The 17,589-nt window shown below is 54.0% G+C and overlaps 2 protein-coding genes across 6 annotated transcripts in view; one reads left to right on the top strand and one right to left on the bottom strand.

Moving 5' to 3' along the window:
• The first annotated feature begins 598 nt into the window (after positions 1-598).
• MAP4K1 (mitogen-activated protein kinase kinase kinase kinase 1) lies at positions 599-17,171 on the top strand. The gene is made up of 31 exons (XM_055554344.1): positions 599-697; positions 868-925; positions 1,037-1,127; positions 1,813-1,877; positions 3,382-3,437; positions 3,528-3,575; positions 3,725-3,767; positions 3,873-3,945; positions 4,570-4,701; positions 5,108-5,170; positions 5,275-5,356; positions 6,090-6,206; positions 6,427-6,505; positions 7,221-7,279; positions 7,353-7,396; positions 7,474-7,518; positions 8,275-8,317; positions 8,735-8,897; positions 8,992-9,074; positions 9,606-9,690; positions 10,887-10,963; positions 11,065-11,125; positions 12,045-12,153; positions 12,241-12,299; positions 12,481-12,584; positions 12,985-13,159; positions 13,443-13,505; positions 13,704-13,793; positions 13,884-13,954; positions 14,604-14,659; positions 16,997-17,171. The coding sequence occupies exons 1-31, from the start codon at positions 599-601 to the stop codon at positions 17,064-17,066; spliced, it is 2,463 nt and encodes an 820-aa protein (XP_055410319.1). The 3' UTR covers positions 17,067-17,171.
• A 78-nt stretch (positions 17,172-17,249) lies between these two features.
• The window catches only part of RYR1 (ryanodine receptor 1), a 127,992-nt gene continuing 127,652 nt past the window's right edge, over positions 17,250-17,589 (bottom strand). For 3 of the 5 annotated variants that reach the window (XM_055554322.1, XM_055554325.1, XM_055554323.1), the window contains one exon: positions 17,250-17,510. In XM_055554322.1, the coding sequence (XP_055410297.1) occupies positions 17,415-17,510 (96 nt within the window). In that variant the 3' untranslated portion in view covers positions 17,250-17,414. The remainder of the gene's footprint in view (positions 17,511-17,589) is intronic. The other 2 variants (XM_055554324.1, XM_055554326.1) reach the window with 1 other exon arrangement.

The raw sequence follows: 17,589 nt of genomic DNA, 5'->3' as shown, positions 1-17,589 counted from the left end.
GGCATGGCTGCACATGCTTGTGTCATTATATGTATATGCTCTGGGTACATCCACATACGTGCACACGGGTATCCAGGTGTGTGCACGTCGACTGGCCTGCGCGCCACACAGGGAGTTACCGCCAAGTGCCTGTATGTGTCCCTGTATGGGTGAACAATAATGTACGCTGCATGGTCATCCCGGTGTAGACCTGCCATCTCCAGGTTGTGGCCCAACACTCAGCACTCAGCAGAGGTTCAAGTGTAGTTTTTAGCCGCTGCCCAGAACGGGGGAGGGTGAGGGCACCCTCCAGGTCACAGTGAAGATAGTTTGCATCTGGTTTACATGCAGCCCAGGGCCCCGGAGGTGGAGGGGGGGGGTCCCCTGGGTCCCAAGGCAAGCTGCCCCTCACAGGCTGCCAGGGCTCAGGGGACAGGGGGTGGAGCCGCCGGCTGCACAGCTCTGTGCTGGGGCAGGAAGCGAGAGTGGGGAGGGGGGAGCCCACAGCCGGTGGAGGCAAGGCGGGTGCAGGGCGTGTGGGGAGGGAGGGAGGTGCCAGCATTCGGAGCCCTGAGGCCCTGCTGGCCCCTGGGCGCAGGCCCAGCTCCGGCCCCCAGGAATGGACCTCGTAGACCCTGACATCTTTAACAGGGACCCCCGGGACCACTATGACCTGCTGCAGCGGCTGGGTGGCGGCACCTATGGGGAAGTTTTCAAGGTGAGGAACCCCCCTCATTCTCCGACACCCTCAAACCCGTGACCTTGGGGGTGAGCCCCAAGAAGGAATAGGGATGCGAGAGGGTCCCAGTCCTCGGCTTGGGTTCAGGGATGCTGAGGAAGACCTCGGGCAAATGGAGCCTGCCTGACTGCCAACTTCCCCTTTACAAGGCTCGAGAGAAGGTGACAGGGGACCTGGTGGCACTGAAGATGGTGAAGATGGAGCCTGGTGAGGAGAGGACCCAGGCCCTCATTCCCCTGCCCCCACCTCCTGGGACCCTGGGATCTCCCCCATACTCCCTCCCTGCAGTAGCCTTTTCTCTTCTGCCCCTCCTCGCAGACGATGATGTTTCCACCCTTCAGAAGGAAATCCTCATCTTGAAAACTTGTCGGCACGCCAACATCGTGGCCTACCATGGGAGTTATCTCTGGTGATGAGCCGCAGACCTGCCCTGCCCCCCAGCCCAGCCCCCAACTCCCATTCCTGACCAGGCCCCCCCCAACCTAACCTCTAATCCCGGACCTCCATTTTTAACTGAGGCCTCCTAACTTGATCCCCAGCCCGAAGTCCCACTTGTTTGACCAGAGCACCTCCAAATCTCATCTCCAATAACTAACTAGCATTTCTCACTAAATTGATCCCTTTGTGGTAATCAAATGTGAAACCAAGTCCCCCTAAAACTGATAATCGTTCTGACTTGCAGGTCCCCCAGTTTCACTTTCTGTTCCTTTAATATGAACCCCTAATTTCCCTGACCCTTGAATATCCCAGATGCCCCAGGAATGATCTATGCCCCCGAGACCCGGCATCCTGGGCTCCTCTGTCCCCTTTGAACGTCCACAACCTGTGAAGTCTCTGCCCTGTCTCCTAGGTTAGCATGGGACAACAGAGAACGTCATGGTAGGAGCCCAGGGACCTAAATATATATTTTCTTCTCTGAGCCTCAGCCTCCCCATCTGTAAAATGGGATGATCTCACTCTGGTAGGCAATAGAGAGATGACAGCTCTTACATTCAAGTTCTTGTTGAACTAGGATAGGATGGACAGTGAGCCAGGAACTGTCCTAGTAATGATTTATTATGGTTATTATTATTATTGCTCTTGAACCGTTGTAGGCTGCAGAAACTCTGGATCTGCATGGAATTCTGTGGGGCTGGTTCTCTCCAGGACATCTACCAAGGTGAGTGGCGGGGAGAGGAGATCCAGGCAGCCCTTGGCCCTCCAATCCACCTGTCCTGTCCCTCTACCCTTGTGTCTCCAGGGACTGTCTTTCTGGTCTATATTTCACACAGAGCCCCTCCTCTGCACCAGGCCTGGCCTGGAAGATGCTGGGGAGACTGTGGTACCCAAGTGGGCCCTGAACCCTATATCCTTCAGGACCTGAGAGTCCAGCTCTGGTTTTTCTGCAACGATCCCCTTGACTTTCCCTGCCCCGTCTTCCCCCGTGCCTGCATTTTCTCACCGAGGTCTATTCATGCCTTTGAGTATTTCTGCGTTTCTAACTCATCGTCAGTGCCCATCTGTTCATTTAATGAGTGAATGCATTTCTGATTCACTCAGCCTGCTTTTCACTTTTTTGGAGCACTGGAGGGTGGGGGCGGGGTGGGCCTTGATCAGATTTCTGATGTGCACCTCTATCTTTGACCATCTCCCAGTCTCCCTCCAACCCTAGACCTCAAATGTCAGGAAAGGAAGGACTTCATGAAGAAGTCCTCAGGGCGGGTGGGGGAAACTGAGGCCCACAGAGAGGAAGTGACTCACCCCACCAGCCCGTCAGACCGAGTCTCTGACCCCCTGAGTCTGCTGTCTCTCTCTGGTGTATTCTCCTCACCCCTTTGTGTCTCTCTTTCTCACTGTGTCTGTTTTCCCAGTTTGGGGTGTCTCTGGCCATGTCTGTCTTTCTTTGCCTCAGCTTGAGTCTGTTCCTGATTCTCTATGTCTCTTCCCGTCTCTCTCTGCCTTTCCTCGTTCTACAGAGTGACATCACTCAGAGCTGTCCCATGCCCTCCACCTCCCCCCAGAGCAAAGCCCACATTTCTCAACACCGCCCATGAGTCTGGCCCCCACTGGCAATCCCAGGCTGGCGCTCTCAACCCTGCTCCACCCACTCCTCTGCTTTCCAGCCCCACCGGGGGCACTCCCCTGCTTCTGGGCCTTTGCACTTGCCTTTCCCTTTCCGAGTGGGACTGTTCCCCATCTCCACCCCCGCCACCTTCTCCGGGTCACCTTCGCTGATCAACCTGTGTAAAATGTCATACTCCTTCCCACACATATTTCCCACACATATTTCCTGTTATCTTTTCTTGCTTAATTTTTCTTCTTACTATTTATTGGCGTCTCGTGTATCATGTATCTTACCTGTTTATCTTGTCTGCCATTGTCTCCTGGGCTAGAACGTTCTCTCCGTGGGGGCACGGATCTCTGCCTCTTTTGTCCACAGCTGTATCCCTGCTGCCTGCCGCAGTGGCTGGCACACAGTAGACATGCAGCAGATAATCACGTTGAATGAGTCTCTCTGGTTCCCTGCATCGCTGCCTCTATCTGTTGCTGACTGCCTCTCTGCCTCCTCCTTCCACCTGTCCCATCCCAGTTCTCCCCTCCCTACGTGGTACCCTCTCAGCTGGTGTGGGTGGTGGCCAGGGGTCTGGCCTGCACCCAACACAGTGCCTGGGTGACCTTTGCAGTGACAGGCTCCCTGTCGGAGCTCCAGATCAGCTACGTCTGCCGGGAAGTGCTCCAGGTAAGGGGATGCTCTCTGGGCTTGGGGTGGGGCAGGGCCCTGCTCCTGCCTCTGGATGCTCATAGCCCCCACTTCTGCCCTCCTCCCCAGGGACTGGCCTATCTGCACTCACAGAAGAAGATCCACCGGGACATCAAGGTGATCTAGGGGCAGAGAGATGGCCTTGGTGGGTGGGGGACCCGGGAGACAGGAGTCAGGAGGGTCAGGGTGTCGTGGGGCCAGGGAGTGTCAGCAGCGTTGGACTTGGGGGTATCTCTGACAGCCTCGAATCCCTCCCTCTTCCCCAGGGAGCCAACATCCTCATCAACGATGCTGGGGAGGTCAAACTGGGTGAGTGTGGCTGGTGGGGATGGGGAGAGGGGCTGACTGAGGGCCTGAGGGGAGACTGAGGGGACAGGGGACCCCAGGTCACTATGTCTCTCCTTCTGTCTCCAGCTGACTTTGGTATCTCGGCCCAGATCGGGGCAACGCTAGCTCGACGCCTCTCTTTCATTGGGACGCCCTACTGGTGAGGGATGCCTGGCTGGCAGCTAGGAGTGGTGTGGGGTGGCTTGGCTTTCACCAGCCCAGATCTCTGGGAATCTCTGTACTGGCTTTTTTGCCCACCTCTACCTTTCTCTGGACCGGACTTCCCTGGTAGCTCAGACGGTAAACGAACGGTGTATCTGCTCTTTGGGTCTTTTTGGAGTTTTCCATTTACCTAGGTCTCTCTGTGCACCCTCCGGCCATTCCTCCCAGTGTTTATGTTGATTTTTATCCTGGTCTGTCTGTCTTTCCATATCTGTCCACATTTGTCTCACTGTCTCTCTCTTAGTCTCCATCTTCCAGCCTGTCTCTATCTCTCTGCCTTTATCTCTCTCCATCTTTTTATTTTTTTAATATTTATTTGATTGTGCTGGGTCTTAGTTGCAGCATGTGGGATCTAGTTCCCTGACCAGGGATCGAACTCAGGCCCCCTGCACTGGGAGTGTGGAGTCTCAGCCACTGGTCCACCAGGGAAGTCTTGATTTCTGTCTCTCTCCACCTTTATGTTTCCCTCTGCATCTGGCTCTCTCTATGCCTGCCCATTCTCCTCTTCTCCCCTTCCCCTTCTTGTGTCACTCCTTGGTTCTCCGAGGGTCTCTGCCCCTAGGATGGCTCCGGAAGTGGCAGCCGTGGCCCTGAAGGGGGGATACAATGAACTGTGTGATATCTGGTCCCTGGGCATCACAGCCATCGAATTAGCCGAGCTACAGCCACCACTCTTTGACGTGCACCCTCTCAGGTAGGTAGATGTGGCAGGTCCCCCTGGTCCCAGAGACCCCACTCAACTCTGACCCTGAACACCACCCCCCCAGCCTGTTTCTCCACTTCAAGACCCCCTAGAGGAGACCCCCCCGCTTACTCTGAGCCCAATCTGAGACCCTCAGGAGCCCCTCAACCCAGAAAGCCTTTTCTCCATCCCTCCATACTAGGGGCCCCGATTTAGGGAGCCCCATCTTGAGGCTCCCCCTGAGCCTGCTGGTGTCCCCTCAAAGGGGCACCCCATGCCTTGTGAAACATACCCGTCATTCTTGTTCTGTCCCTCCCTTTGCTCCCTGCCGACCTCAGTGCTATTAGGGGCCCCTGCAGCCGCGAGGTCTGGCCGCCACTGGAAGTCTAAGCCCCATGCTCTGTCCTTACTCTTCCAGGGTTCTCTTCCTCATGACCAAGAGTGGCTACCAGCCGCCCAGGCTAAAGGATAAAGGCAAATGGTAGGAGAGGGGCACGTGGAGGAGGGAGGGCGGGGCCGAGGGTGATGGTCAGATGGGAGGGCCTCTGGTCCCCTCACCCCAGAATTCACCTTCTTCCTCCCAAGGTCGGCTGCTTTCCACAACTTCGTCAAAGTCACCCTCACTAAGAGCCCCAAGAAGCGACCCAGTGCCACCAAGATGCTCACTGTAAGCCTCCCTCCCCTGAGAAGCCTTCCCAAACTCACCCCCGGAATTCCCCAGGGCCTCTACAACGCTGATCATTTCATTTCACGGAACCCCCATGGCCCTTTCAAAGTCGCTGGTCCCTCTGAATTCCCCAGGACCCTCGAGACTCTCCAAATTGATTCCCAGGCCCCCTTTTTTGCTTTCTTTGTGCTGGGTCTTCACTGCTGCCCGTGGCCTTTCCTCTCTTCACCACAGCGCACGGGCTTCTCGCTGGGGTGGCTTCTCACTGTGGAGCACGGGCTCTAGGGCACAGGGGCTCAGTAGTCGTGGCTCAGGGGCTCCGCTGCTCTGCGACTTGTGGGATCTTTCCATACCAGGGATAGAACCTGTGTCCCCTGCATTGGCAGGCAGATTCTCAACCCCTGAACCGCCAGCAAAGTTCCCTACACTGAGTTCTTAAATCTCACAAATTCCTAAGGGCCTCAGGACCCATTCCTGGGTGTGCTCCGGAATTCCAGGGGAACTCCAGTCCCCTCTGAGACACTTCTAGAGTTTTGCAAAATACCTCACATTCTTCTAATCTCTTCAGACACCTCAGAATCCCCCAGGTTGCTGCTCCCCAGAATTCCCTGCCTTCTTCCTCTGTTGGCAACTTCCCCCCCAGTTTCCTCTTAGACGAGTTCTCCAGCCCCATCCCAACCCCCTCCTTCCAGTCCCGCCCCCTATCTGCTGACACCCTCCTTCCCTCCTCCAGCATCAACTGGTATCCCAGCCTGGGCTCAACAGGGGCCTGATCCTAGATCTTCTGGACAAACTGAGGAACCCCGGGAAGGGGGCCCCTGTGGGCGAGATTGAAGATGAAGACCCTGAGGTGAGGGACCAGCTCGCCTTTGCTCAGCCTGTTTCCCTGCCTGGAGCGCCCCCTTGCTGCCTCTCTCAGAAAAGAGCCAGGGAGGATGGGGTGGTGGCTTGGCACAGGGCTTTGGGGGCACATGGGTTATGGGAGGGCCCAGGACTCTGGGCTGGACCCACAGGGTGGGGGGGCTGCTGCTGGAGGACCTTGGGTCTGATGCAGCTGCCGCTCTGCCCAGCTCCCCCCGGCCATCCCTCGGCGGATCCGATCCACCCATCGGGCCAGCTCTCTGGGGATCCCAGATGCAGATTGCTGTCGTGAGTAGAGAATCTTTACGTTTCTGGACACCTGACTCTACAATCCAGGAGATGCCCTCTCGTCAGATTGCCCTAGAGACCCTCATCACTTCCAAATAGACCCTCAGAGACCCCCATCACCATCTGACTCTGCAGGAGACCCCAGAGGGCCTCACCACTACCTGGTCTACAAAATGCCTCTGGAGACCCCCACCTCTCTGTCCTGCAAACAGACCTCATGAGGCTTCCCATAACCACCAGGACTCCCAGAGACCTCAGGAATCTTTGTTCCCTGATCCCCAAATGGAACCTAAAAGCAACCACTCTATACCCATTTTGAACCCCCACCTCCCTGATCTCCATTCCTGACCCCTAAATGCTGTATAGGCTCAGCTGTGTCCGACTCTCTGTGACCCCGTGGACTAGCCCACCTGGATCCTCTGTCCATGGGATTCTCCAGGCAAGAATACTGGAGCAGCTTGCCATGCCCTCCTCCAGGGGATCTTCCCGACCCAGGGATCCAACCCACATCCCCTGCGATGGCAGGTGGATTCTTTATCACTGGTGCTACCTCGGGAGCCCCCAGATGAGACCCCTGTAAACCAGGATCCCTTCCCTATAGGGACTGCTCCAGTGCTAAGATCCTGACCCCAGAGCCCACCCCCACTTCTATTTTTTCTGTTCCCAAATCCTCATACCCAGCTCACTGTGTGACCCACCCCCACCAATCCCCCAGGGCGGCACATGGAGTTCAGGAAGCTCAGAGGCATGGAGTCCAGGCCCCCGGTGGACACGGTGAGATCCTCCCTGACTGCCCAGCCGCCCTCCTCTCCCCCTGGGCCACTGCTGACCCTTTACTATCCCGCAGGCTCTCCTACAGCCCCCTGAAGACTTCAAGAGCAGCAGTCCTAGGTCAGGGACCCTCAGGGTGGGAGTGGGGCAGGGATGTGCGTGGGGACCACCCAAGGCTCATGCCTGTTCCTTCTCAGGAGGAACCTATCAGAGTCTGATGATGACTATGACGACGTGGACATGTAAGAGCTCCGCAGGCCCCCACCCAGCCCTCGCCTTCCTACAACCCATCTTCCTTCCCCCGATCCCAGCCTCAGCCCTGCTTCCCTTCTACTACTCAGTGCTGATCCTTGACCCCTGACCCCTGACCGGACCCTCAATATCCCCACCTTCCTTCACCTCCAACCCCTGACTCCCCTTTCCTTCCTCTCCAATCCCAGCCAACTCAACCCTGGGTCCTCTGCTACCTTCCAGTCCCCAGCTCCTGCCAGATGTTCCTCTCACCCCCAGGCCTCAACTGCTGCCCTAACCTTTAACCCCTGGGGCCCTCATCTTTCTTCATCTTCTCACCCACCCTCAGACCAAACCTTCCCCCATGTCAGGCCCTCAGCCCCAGACCCAACCTCAACCCCAGCAGTTGGCCCAGGCCCCCATCTCCCCCAGCCCCAGGCCTGTGTCAGCCTCAGGGCCCACCTGTCCATTGCACACCTCTCGTCTGTAATAGACTCACGTGCACCAGGTGAGAACCTGACCCCCGGGAGCACCGTATAGTCTGTGTTCCTAGGTGGGTGTGAAGTTGCAGAGACTTGATGCAGTCAGCACTTGATATCTAAGAGTTACTGGTACCATTATCATCATGGTCATCAGTCCTTTAGCCCTCAGCTCGAGCCCCAGATCAAGTCACCCTCTGACCCTCCTGAGCTCAGACCTCTAGCCCCAACCGTCCCCAGGCCTTGTTGCCACACCCCCCGCCTGCTGACCCCATCTTTGTGTTCCAGCCCTGCCCCTGCAGAAGACACACCTCCTCCACTGCCCCCCAAGGTAAGGCCCTGGGACAGAGATGGGGGGCAGGGGGCCAGGAGGCCAGGGCCCATAGGCACTGAGATACTAAGCTCTCTTGGGCTGGAGTCTGGGATACCAGGTCCTTTGAGATCTGAGAGACTGGGATGACTGGGATCTGGAAATGGCATCCCTGACCCTAGGGGTGGGACTCAGAATATTTAGCCCAATGGATGCTGGTCAGTAGCTGGTCTTTGGAAACCCCGCTGCACCCAACCCTTCCCCTTTAGTTGCTGGAGTATGTTGATTCTGGGGCATGGGTCAGAGGGGAAGGTTGGAGGGGTGGTTAGATGTCACAGAGCCATGACCTAATGTCGGTTCTGGCAGAGGTGGTTGGCAAGGTGCCTTCTCTCTGAGTTGATCTAATGTATTCCCCACCCTCCTCCTCTCTCTCCAAAGCCCAAGTTCCGTTCTCCGTCAGATGAGGGTCCCGGGGGGACTGGGGATGATGGCCAGCTGAGCCCGGGGGTGCTGGTCCGCTGTGCCAGTGGGCCTCCCCCACGAACCCCCCATCTCGGGCCTCCCCCAGCCACCCGAAGCCCCCACCTCACTGCCCACTCAGGTAACAGGGCAGGCTGGGGTGGGAGGTGGGTGAAGGTGGGGGTTGGGCAGGGATCGGGGGGCTTTGGGGGCTGATTTTCCCCTCCCCATCTCAGAACCCTCACTCTGGAACCCAGCCCCTCGAGAGCCTGACCAGCCCCCACTGTTGCCCCCCAAGAAGGAAAAGATGAAGAGAAAGGTGAGGCCAGTGATGCTGAGGATTGATATCTCCGGATGCAGCTGGGGATGCCTGGTGGGAGTCGGGGGTGGGGCAGGGAAGACTAATGACAGGTGACATTAGCTGAGCAGAGCCTCTGTGCAAGACCCTGATGTCGTGTCTTTACGTGGTGTGTACCTGCACAGATAGAGCTAGATACCGCAGTTGTTGTTCAGTCACTAAGTCATGCCGACTCTTTGTGACCCCGTGGACTACAGCATGCTAGGCTGCCTTGTCCTTCGCTCTCTGCTGGAGTTTGCTCAAACTCATGTCCTGTGAGTCAGGGATGCCATCCTGCAGATACTGCAGAAACACATATTATCTGCCATTTCAAAATGGGGAAACTGAAGCACAGAGGGGTTAAACAGTTTCCAAGGTCATAAACCTTTGAGCAGGCAGAGGCGGGATTTGAACCTTGCCACTCTTGCTTCTGAGTCTTAACCACTATGCCTTCCTGTCCCCTCCCCCTTTTGCTGGATCTGCTGCTGCCCCGTCCCCCCATGGCCCACCCAGGGATGTGCCCTTCTCGTCAAGTTGTTCAATGGCTGCCCCCTCCGGATCCACAGCACGGCGGCCTGGACGCACCCCTCCACCAAGGGTGAGTACTCAGGAGGGCCATGGAGAATGTGGCAGGGTTGGGGAGGACTCTTAGTGGAAGGCAGAAAGTCAGGGAGAGGGGAAGTGTCTTAATACAGTAGGGAGTGGCAGAGTGAAGGCAGGGGCAGAGCCAGGAGTTACAGCTGGGGTTTAGGGATCAAAGCTGGGTAGACTGAAGCAGAGTTTGAGAGTGAAGATTAGGGAAATTAGTTTGGAGGTCAAGAGTGTCAGATATGGAATTTCCCTGAGGGTCTAGTGGTTAAGACTCTGAGCTTCCACTGCAGGGGGGCACAGGTTTGATCCCTGGCTGGGGAACTAAGATCCCACATGCTGCACAGTGTGGCCACAAAAAAAAATAGATAAATAAAATAGGAATTTTAAAAAGGAGTGTCAGATAAACCAGAAAGGTCAGAGTTCAGTGTATAAGATCTGGGACAGTTGGACCCCATTAACCTCAGTTGCCCCAGAGAAGGAAATGGCAACCCACTGCAGTATGCTTGCCTGGAAAATCCCATGGTCAGAGGAGCCTGGTGAGCTATAGTCCATGAGGTCTCAAAGAGTCAGACACAACTGCGTGTGTACACACACACACACACACACACACACACACGCGCGCGCGCGCACACACACAGCCTTAGTTGGAGGTTAATGGTAGAGAGACTGGGATCAGCAATTTGGGGTCAGGAGTTTTAGGGATTAGAATGTAGCAGAAAGGGACAGAGTTTTGGGATCCAAGTCAGTGAGGGGTAAATGTTAAGGAAACAGTATTAGAGCTTGTGGGGTCACACTGGACACAAAGAGCCATATGTAAGGTTATTTGAATTTGAGCATCAGTGATGAGATAGGATTAGCATTCAGGGACCAAAACTGGGGAGAAAAACAGATAGAATTGAGAGGACTACTGGGGAAGACATGTCTGATGTTGGGGTCAGAATTGAGGGGACAGATGGTCAGGTTTGCAGGTCAGAGATGGGAGAACCACCAGAACAGGGAAAGTCAGAGGCTGGTGAGAATGAGACCAGCTCAAGGGAACTGGTCAGGGTTTGAGTTCAGATTTGTGAAAACAAAGGCTGGAAATGTCAGTGTGGTGGGGGAGAGTAGAGAATCGAAGAACAGCATCAGTGTTTGGGGTCATATGAGGTCTGGGAGGGCCCATGTGATGAAGCAGATCCCAGCATCATCATGTCTGCCCCCTAGACCAGCACCTGCTCCTGGGGGCTGAGGAAGGCATTTTTATCCTGAACCGAAATGACCAGGAGGCTACGCTGGAGATGGTGAGAGGCAGTCCCTGGGGTGGGTCAAGGGGGGCCAAGGGTGGGGGCTGGAGTTGGGGTTGCTGGGGTCTTACAGGAGCCATCTCCCCCTTGCCCTGCAGCTATTTTCTGGCCGGACTACCTGGGTGTACTCCATCAACAATGTCCTCATGTCTCTCTCAGGTCTGGCTGTGGCTTGGGTGGGAGGGCTGGGGGTCAGAACTTAAGGGGTCAAAGGTCAGGAGGTTGGGAAATAGGTGGGCACAGAGAAAACAATTAGGCTCCCCCTGCGCAGAGACTACAGTTCAAATTCCAGCCACCTTTTCACTGTGGGACTTGGGGCAAGACACTTCTTCCTAGGCCTCTGTTTCCCCATCTTTAAAATGGGGCTCACAATAGTGCCCACCTCTCAAGTCAGTTTTGAGGTAATTTTCACAAGAAGTCAGTCTTTGCCTTTCTTTGACAATACTTGGTCCATGCTTTACTAAAATGGAGTAAGCAGGTTGTGGATTAAAATTTTGTGTCATTGTTCTATAAACACTTTGTGTAAAAGAATTTCTAATTTATGAGGAGACCCCGAGCCAAATAGAATGAGTGAGCTCATTCATATCACATCTGTGATGACAGACTTTTGCAGAATTTCTAGATGTTCCTTCTTGAACTTTGTAATATGTGTAACTTCATCTGATTGTTCAGTGTCTGTCATTTCTCATGTGGCCACAAGTACTATGAGGGTAGGGAACATATTTATTTTACTTACCATTGTTCACCAGAGCCAAGCACAGTGCCTGGCCTATAGCCGCACATTTAAAATATGTTGCACCGGCACTTCCTGGTGGTCCAGTGTTTAAGCCTCCACACTTCCACAGCAGTGTGCATGGGTTCAATCCCTGGTCAGGGAACTAAGATCCCACATGCCATGGGGCACAGCCAAAAAAAAATTTTTAAACATGTTGCATGAAAAAATGAATAAATAAAGGTGCTTGAGACTTGAAGACTTGGGCATTTAAAAGGGACGGGGCCAAGTGATGGGCTGAGGGAAGGGTGGGAGTGTGCAGTAGCCTATAACTGCCTGCTTTCCCTATGTACACACACACTGCAGGAAAGACCCCCTACCTGTATTCTCATAGCATCCTGGGCCTGCTGGAACGGAAAGAGGGCAGAGCAGGAAGCCCCATCGCTCACATTAGCCCCCACCGGCTACTGGCAAGGTACCAGCCCCTAGTGGTACCACTGACCCCTCTAATGCCCCATTCCTGCCGTCCCTCGCCCCCATTCATGCCTACCTTCTGCCGCAGGAAGAACATAGTCTCCACTAAGATCCCAGACACCAAAGGCTGCCGGGCGTGCTGTGTGGGTGAGAACCCCAGGGGTGGGCAGACAGCGGGCAGGACCAAGGGTGGGACTTGGACTCCCTTACCACGGGAGAGGGTTGCAGAGTTAAGGCAGGGTAAGTAGAGCCTGGGGAGAGGTGTGTGGCCTTTGGGGGCGAGGGGTCGCAGGAGAGAGCATTGACCGCTGCTTACCCGCCTCCACAGCGGAGGGCACCAGCTCCGGAGGCCCGTTCCTGTGTGGGGCTTTGGAGACATCCGTGGTCCTGCTTCAGTGGTACCAGCCCATGAACAAGTTCCTGCTGGTCCGGGTAGGGAGCCTGGAGACGCTAGGGGCTTTGTCAGTTTGGGTGGCTGGGGCCGTCCACTCTACGCTTCTGCAGCGAGCTCCGCGAACCTGGGCTTCCACCCGAGGCCTCCCACAATCTCCCCAAGGCTCCGCCCACCTGGAGGCTTCTCCCCTGAAGTCTTTCTGATCCTTAAGCTCCGGCCCTCACTCCACCCGTAATTTTCTAAGCCTTTTGAGGCCTCACCCCCGTGAAGTTTCTAGATGGTGCTTCCCAAAACTGAGGGCTCAAGAAATACTTGGTGGGGAGGGGAAATACTTCGGAAGCCCCAAGCCCACTGTCCTCCAAGACCCCGCCCCTCAGGCCCCGCCCCAGGCCCCGCCCCGTCCTCCTCTGAGCCCGCCCCTCCCTGCGTGGCCCGCAGCAGGTGCTGTTCCCGCTCCCTACGCCTCTGCCGGTGTTTGCACTGCTGACCGGGCCAGGCTCCGAGCTGCCCTCAGTGTGCATCGGCGTGAGCCCCGGAAGGCCGGCGAAGTCGGTGCTCTTCCACACCGTGCGCTTCGGTGCGCTCTCCTGCTGGCTGGGCGAGATGAGCACGGGTGAGTCGGGCAGGCTCTGGGACGGGTGAGGCTTATCAGTTGGGTTGAGTTGGGTCTGAGTGGCTGGGCGGTGCTTAGCCTGAGGCGTAACTGGGAAAGGGGATGAACCGAGAGCGGGGCGGGAGAACATTGGGTATATATAATTAGTGAGATTGATGATGGGGAGTGGGGAATTCTGTGATGGGCGCGGTTTAGCCCGATTGCTTGGGAATGAAGAGGGGAGCCTAGCGGAGGAAGGCGTAATGCGGTGAAATTGGTCCCTGAACCCGGATCTCTCAAGCAGAGCACAAGGGACCAGTACAGGTGACTCAGGTCGAGGAAGACAAGGTGATGGTGTTGATGGATGGTAAGAACTTTCCTTCCTCCCTTGCCTCCACTGTTCCTAGATACCGACCCCCAGGCCCCGCACCTCTCAGAAACGCTGAGCGCCTCCAGTCCTTATTCGTCCTGTTTTGCTTCTTACACTGAACGTATTGTCCGGTCCCTCGATAACCTTCTCAAGCCCGCTTACTGCTCTTAAAGTCCCTTCTCTACCTCCTTCTAGGGTCCCTGAAGCTGGTAACCCCAGAGGGGGCCCCTGTCCGGGGGCTTCGAACTCCAGAGATCCCCATGACTGAAGCAGTGGAGGCCGTGGGTATGTGCCGGAATGATAATTCCGGGGTCCGGGGTCCAGGTTGGAGGCTTAAGTGAAACCCAAGGGTAACAGGCACTGCTTTCCTCCCAGCTATGGTCGGGGGTCGGCTCCAGGCCTTCTGGAAGCATGGAGTGCAGGTGTGGGCTCTAGGCTCGGACCAGGTAAGCTCCTCCCTCCTAGCACCCGCAAGCCACTCCCACGTCAGTCATCTCACGCATCAGATCGATTGGGAGAACAAACTCAGCGTGTAAAGTCCCTGGAGGTGACGCTTCCTCTAGGCTCAGTTCAGACAGGTCCCCTTCTCTGCTCCAGTGTCTCTTGGGACCAGAGCTCATCCAGGGTCATTGTGTGACTTTGCATCTTTCTGAGACTCCCTCCGGCTCCCAACTGTAAAATGGGGTCACAGATAGAGACAAGCGGGTTAAGAGCATGGACCAGACTGCCTGGGTTGGAATCCAGCTGAATGATTTTAGGCAAATGACTTAATCTTTCTGTGCCTCACTTTTCTCATCCGGAAAATGGAGTGAAAATGATGCTTAATTCACAGAACACCATGTGTCAGGCTCTGCCCTTACACTTTTGTATTCTTAATCTTCGGGATCACCTGTCAGGTAGGTATTATGATTTCAAAGGTTAGTTCTCTGAGGTGCAGAGAGGTTAAGTATCTTGCCTGAGGTCACACAGTTGATGAGTGGTGTTAGCAGCCAAGATTATTTCTGGACCTGAGGAGTTCAGAGACCTTGCCCCTTACTCTCTTTAAGGGAGAGGGGAGGAGTCTTCTAGACACTGATACAGCACCTTTTCCCCCAGCTGCTGCAGGAGCTCAGAGACCCCACCCTCACCTTCCGTCTGCTTGGCTCCCCCAGGTATGAACTTGGGGAAGAGGACAGAGGACCAGGGAGGGGGGGTGCTTTGGAGGTAAAGAGGGTATCTTGAGGTGTCCCCAGTCCTCTGTATCTTTGGCCTGGACATCCTCTTGCCTGGTCTCCCTGCTTCTATCTTTGTCCCCTATAGTCTATTCCCCACAGAGCAGCCAAGGTGGAATTTTCTTTTGTTAAAACTTTTTTAATTAATCAATTTATTTTTGGCTGTGCTTCGGCTGTGTGGTGGCTCCCGGGCTCTAGAGCACGGGCTCAATAGTTGTGGTGCACGGGCTTAGTTGCCTCATGGTGCGTGGGATCTTCCCAGATCAGGGACTGGATCCGTGTCTCTCACATTGGCAGGCAGGTTCTTCACCACTGAGCCACCAGGGAAGCCCGAAGGTGGAATTTTCATTCTTTTTTTAACTTTTTATTGATATGTTGATACAAATTTAGACTCAGAGAAGTTGCCAAAATAAATTTAAGAATTCTGTATCCCCTTCACCCAGATTCCCTGTATATTATTTTTAACCACATTTGCTTTATTCTTGCCTTGGATATATGTGTAATTTTTTTCTTTTGGCACATGAATTGCAAGCCTGATGCCAGTTTACCCCAAAATACTTCAGTGTGTGTTTCCTAAATCAAGGCAAGGACATACTCTTACAAACCACAATACAGCTGTCAAAATCAAGAAAAGAGCACGGAGATAGCACTATCTTCTAATTTCACACACCCACTCAAGTCTCACCAGTTTTTCCAATGATGCTCTTTGTAACCAAAAAATAATACTATTTTTTTTTTTTTTTTGGTCCATGATATCATCCAGGATTATAGGCTGCATTTTGGGGTCATGTTTCTTTAGTCTTGTGCCTGGAACGTTCTTCAGACTTTCTGTGCTTTTCGTGACCTTGACGCTTGTGAAGAGCACAGGAAATTTGTTTTTCAGAATGTCCCTTAGTTGGGTTTGAGGTTTCCAGGCTACACGTTTGGGGCAGGAATACCACAGAAGTGATGGGGTGTCCTTCTCACTGCATCAGATCAGGAAGTGTGTATCACTTTGTCCCGCTACTGGTGAGGTTATCTTTGGTCGGTCACTTGGTTAAAATGGAATGAGCCAGCTTTCTTGACTATAATGCTACTCTTCTTTCCTCTGTATAAATAAGTATCCTTTAGGGTAATTTCTTGAAACAATGTAAAACTATTGTTTCACCTAATTTTACCATGACTTGATGATTTTTGCCTGAGCCTATTAAATGGTGAGTTTCCTATTTCTATCATTCTTTCTACATTTATAAGTTGGCATTCTACTGTAGGAAAGAGCTGTCCCTTCTCCACCATGTATGTGTGTATGTATATTTGTATGTATGTGTGTATATATGACTGTGTGTTTGTGTGTATTTCAGCATAGTCTCAAGGGTTTTTAGTTTATTCTTTTTTAAAAAAGGATCCTCCACTTTATTTGTTTTTAAAGATTTATTGTTTATTTTTGGCTGTGGTGGGTCTTTGTTGTTACACACAGACTTTTCTCTAGTTGCCGAGAGCGGGGGCCACTCTTCTTCGTTGCAGTGTGTGGGCTTCTCATTGTCGTGGCTTCTCTCGTGGTGGAGCACAGGCTCTGGACACACAGGCTCAGCAGCTGTGGCTCATGGGCTTAGCTGCTCTGTGGGAAGTGGGATTTTCCTGGGCCAGGGATCAAACTGGTGTCCCTTGTATTGCAAAGCAGATTCTTAACTGCTGGACCACCAGGAAAGCTGGTTTTCATTTTATTCTATGGGTTATAATCTATTACTATCATTATCTGTTTTGAGGCACAAATACTCACAGATTTAGCCAGTGAGAGCTTCTTCAAGGATCTCTCTGATCTCTCAATATGTCAGAGGGGCCTTTTAAAATCCAGATCTGATTGTGTCACTCTCCACCTGGTTAAAAGCTTCCTGTGGCCTCAAGATAAATACCCAATTCTGGTCACAGCTCACAAACCATGACTTGTGCACTCACGCCCTCTCCCATCTAAGTCCTTTACCCAGGCTGTTCTCTCTGCCCAGAACACTCATCCCTGCCCTTTCACCAGGTTCCCTCCTGAGCTTCTTTCAGGCTCCACCATCCATTCTTTAGGGACACCTTGGCTGACCCCTCGAGCTGGGTTTCCCTGCTGTGTGCTTCAAGCTTCTTTGTACTCATCTAATTCACTGGTTCATGTTGGTCTCCTGAGGGCAGGGGCCGTGTCTGCTCATCCACTGCTCTACCCAGCACTATGCTGGCACAAACTCTATCAACTTCTCTGCAAATGAGTGAATGAACAAATGAGTGAATGAACTGACTTCTCTTTTCCTTCCCCAGGCCTGTGGTGGTGGAGACGCGCCCAGCAGACGATCCCACTGCCCCCAGCAACCTCTACATCCAGGAATGAGTCCCCGAGGGGGTGTTAGGAACCAGTCTCGACACCTCCCTCCCCAACGGACACACACTCCTGATCCTAGCATGCCCCTGTCTCCCAATAAACATGACTTCAGTCTCTGCTTTCATCTTGGTTTTGGGGTTGGGGGGAGGAGAGGAGAGCAGAATTCCTGGATGCTACCCACCCCCCCCCATCAGCAATCCAATACAATGATGTCAGGGGTGTAGCACAGACTTTATTTGTCAGTACATGGTCACCCCTCCCCCCCAGCTGCCTTGTGGGGAGGGGTTTGAGGGCTATGGGGTTTGCTGTGAGAATAAGGCACTTGAGGTGGGGGGTGAAGGGCCAGCTGGGGGTGTCTCAGCTAAGCTGGTCCTCATACTGCTTGCGGAAACAATCGCCAGCCGGGAAGAAATCCCAACATCTCTCTTGGTACATCTTCCAGACGTAAGACTCCTAGCGGTGGGGGATGGGGAAGAGGTAGTTGGTCACATCTTCAAATGCTTCATATTGACATGAGCTTTTCACTGCCACC

This window comes from Bubalus kerabau, chromosome 17 (genome assembly GCF_029407905.1).
Source record: "Bubalus kerabau isolate K-KA32 ecotype Philippines breed swamp buffalo chromosome 17, PCC_UOA_SB_1v2, whole genome shotgun sequence".
NCBI lineage: Eukaryota > Metazoa > Chordata > Mammalia > Artiodactyla > Bovidae > Bubalus > Bubalus kerabau.
This window is presented reverse-complemented; position numbering and strand designations above follow the sequence as displayed.

Bases quoted from the DNA above. Each gene is read 5' to 3' on its own strand.
- MAP4K1 (XM_055554344.1), top strand. From the start codon at position 599: ATGGACCTCGTAGACCCTGACATCTTTAACAGGGACCCCCGGGACCAC. The intron at 3,576-3,724 runs GTGATCTAGGGG...CCTCTTCCCCAG, and splicing joins AGATCCACCGGGACATCAAG to GGAGCCAACATCCTCATCAA. The intron at 7,280-7,352 runs GTGAGATCCTCC...ACTATCCCGCAG, and splicing joins CCAGGCCCCCGGTGGACACG to GCTCTCCTACAGCCCCCTGA.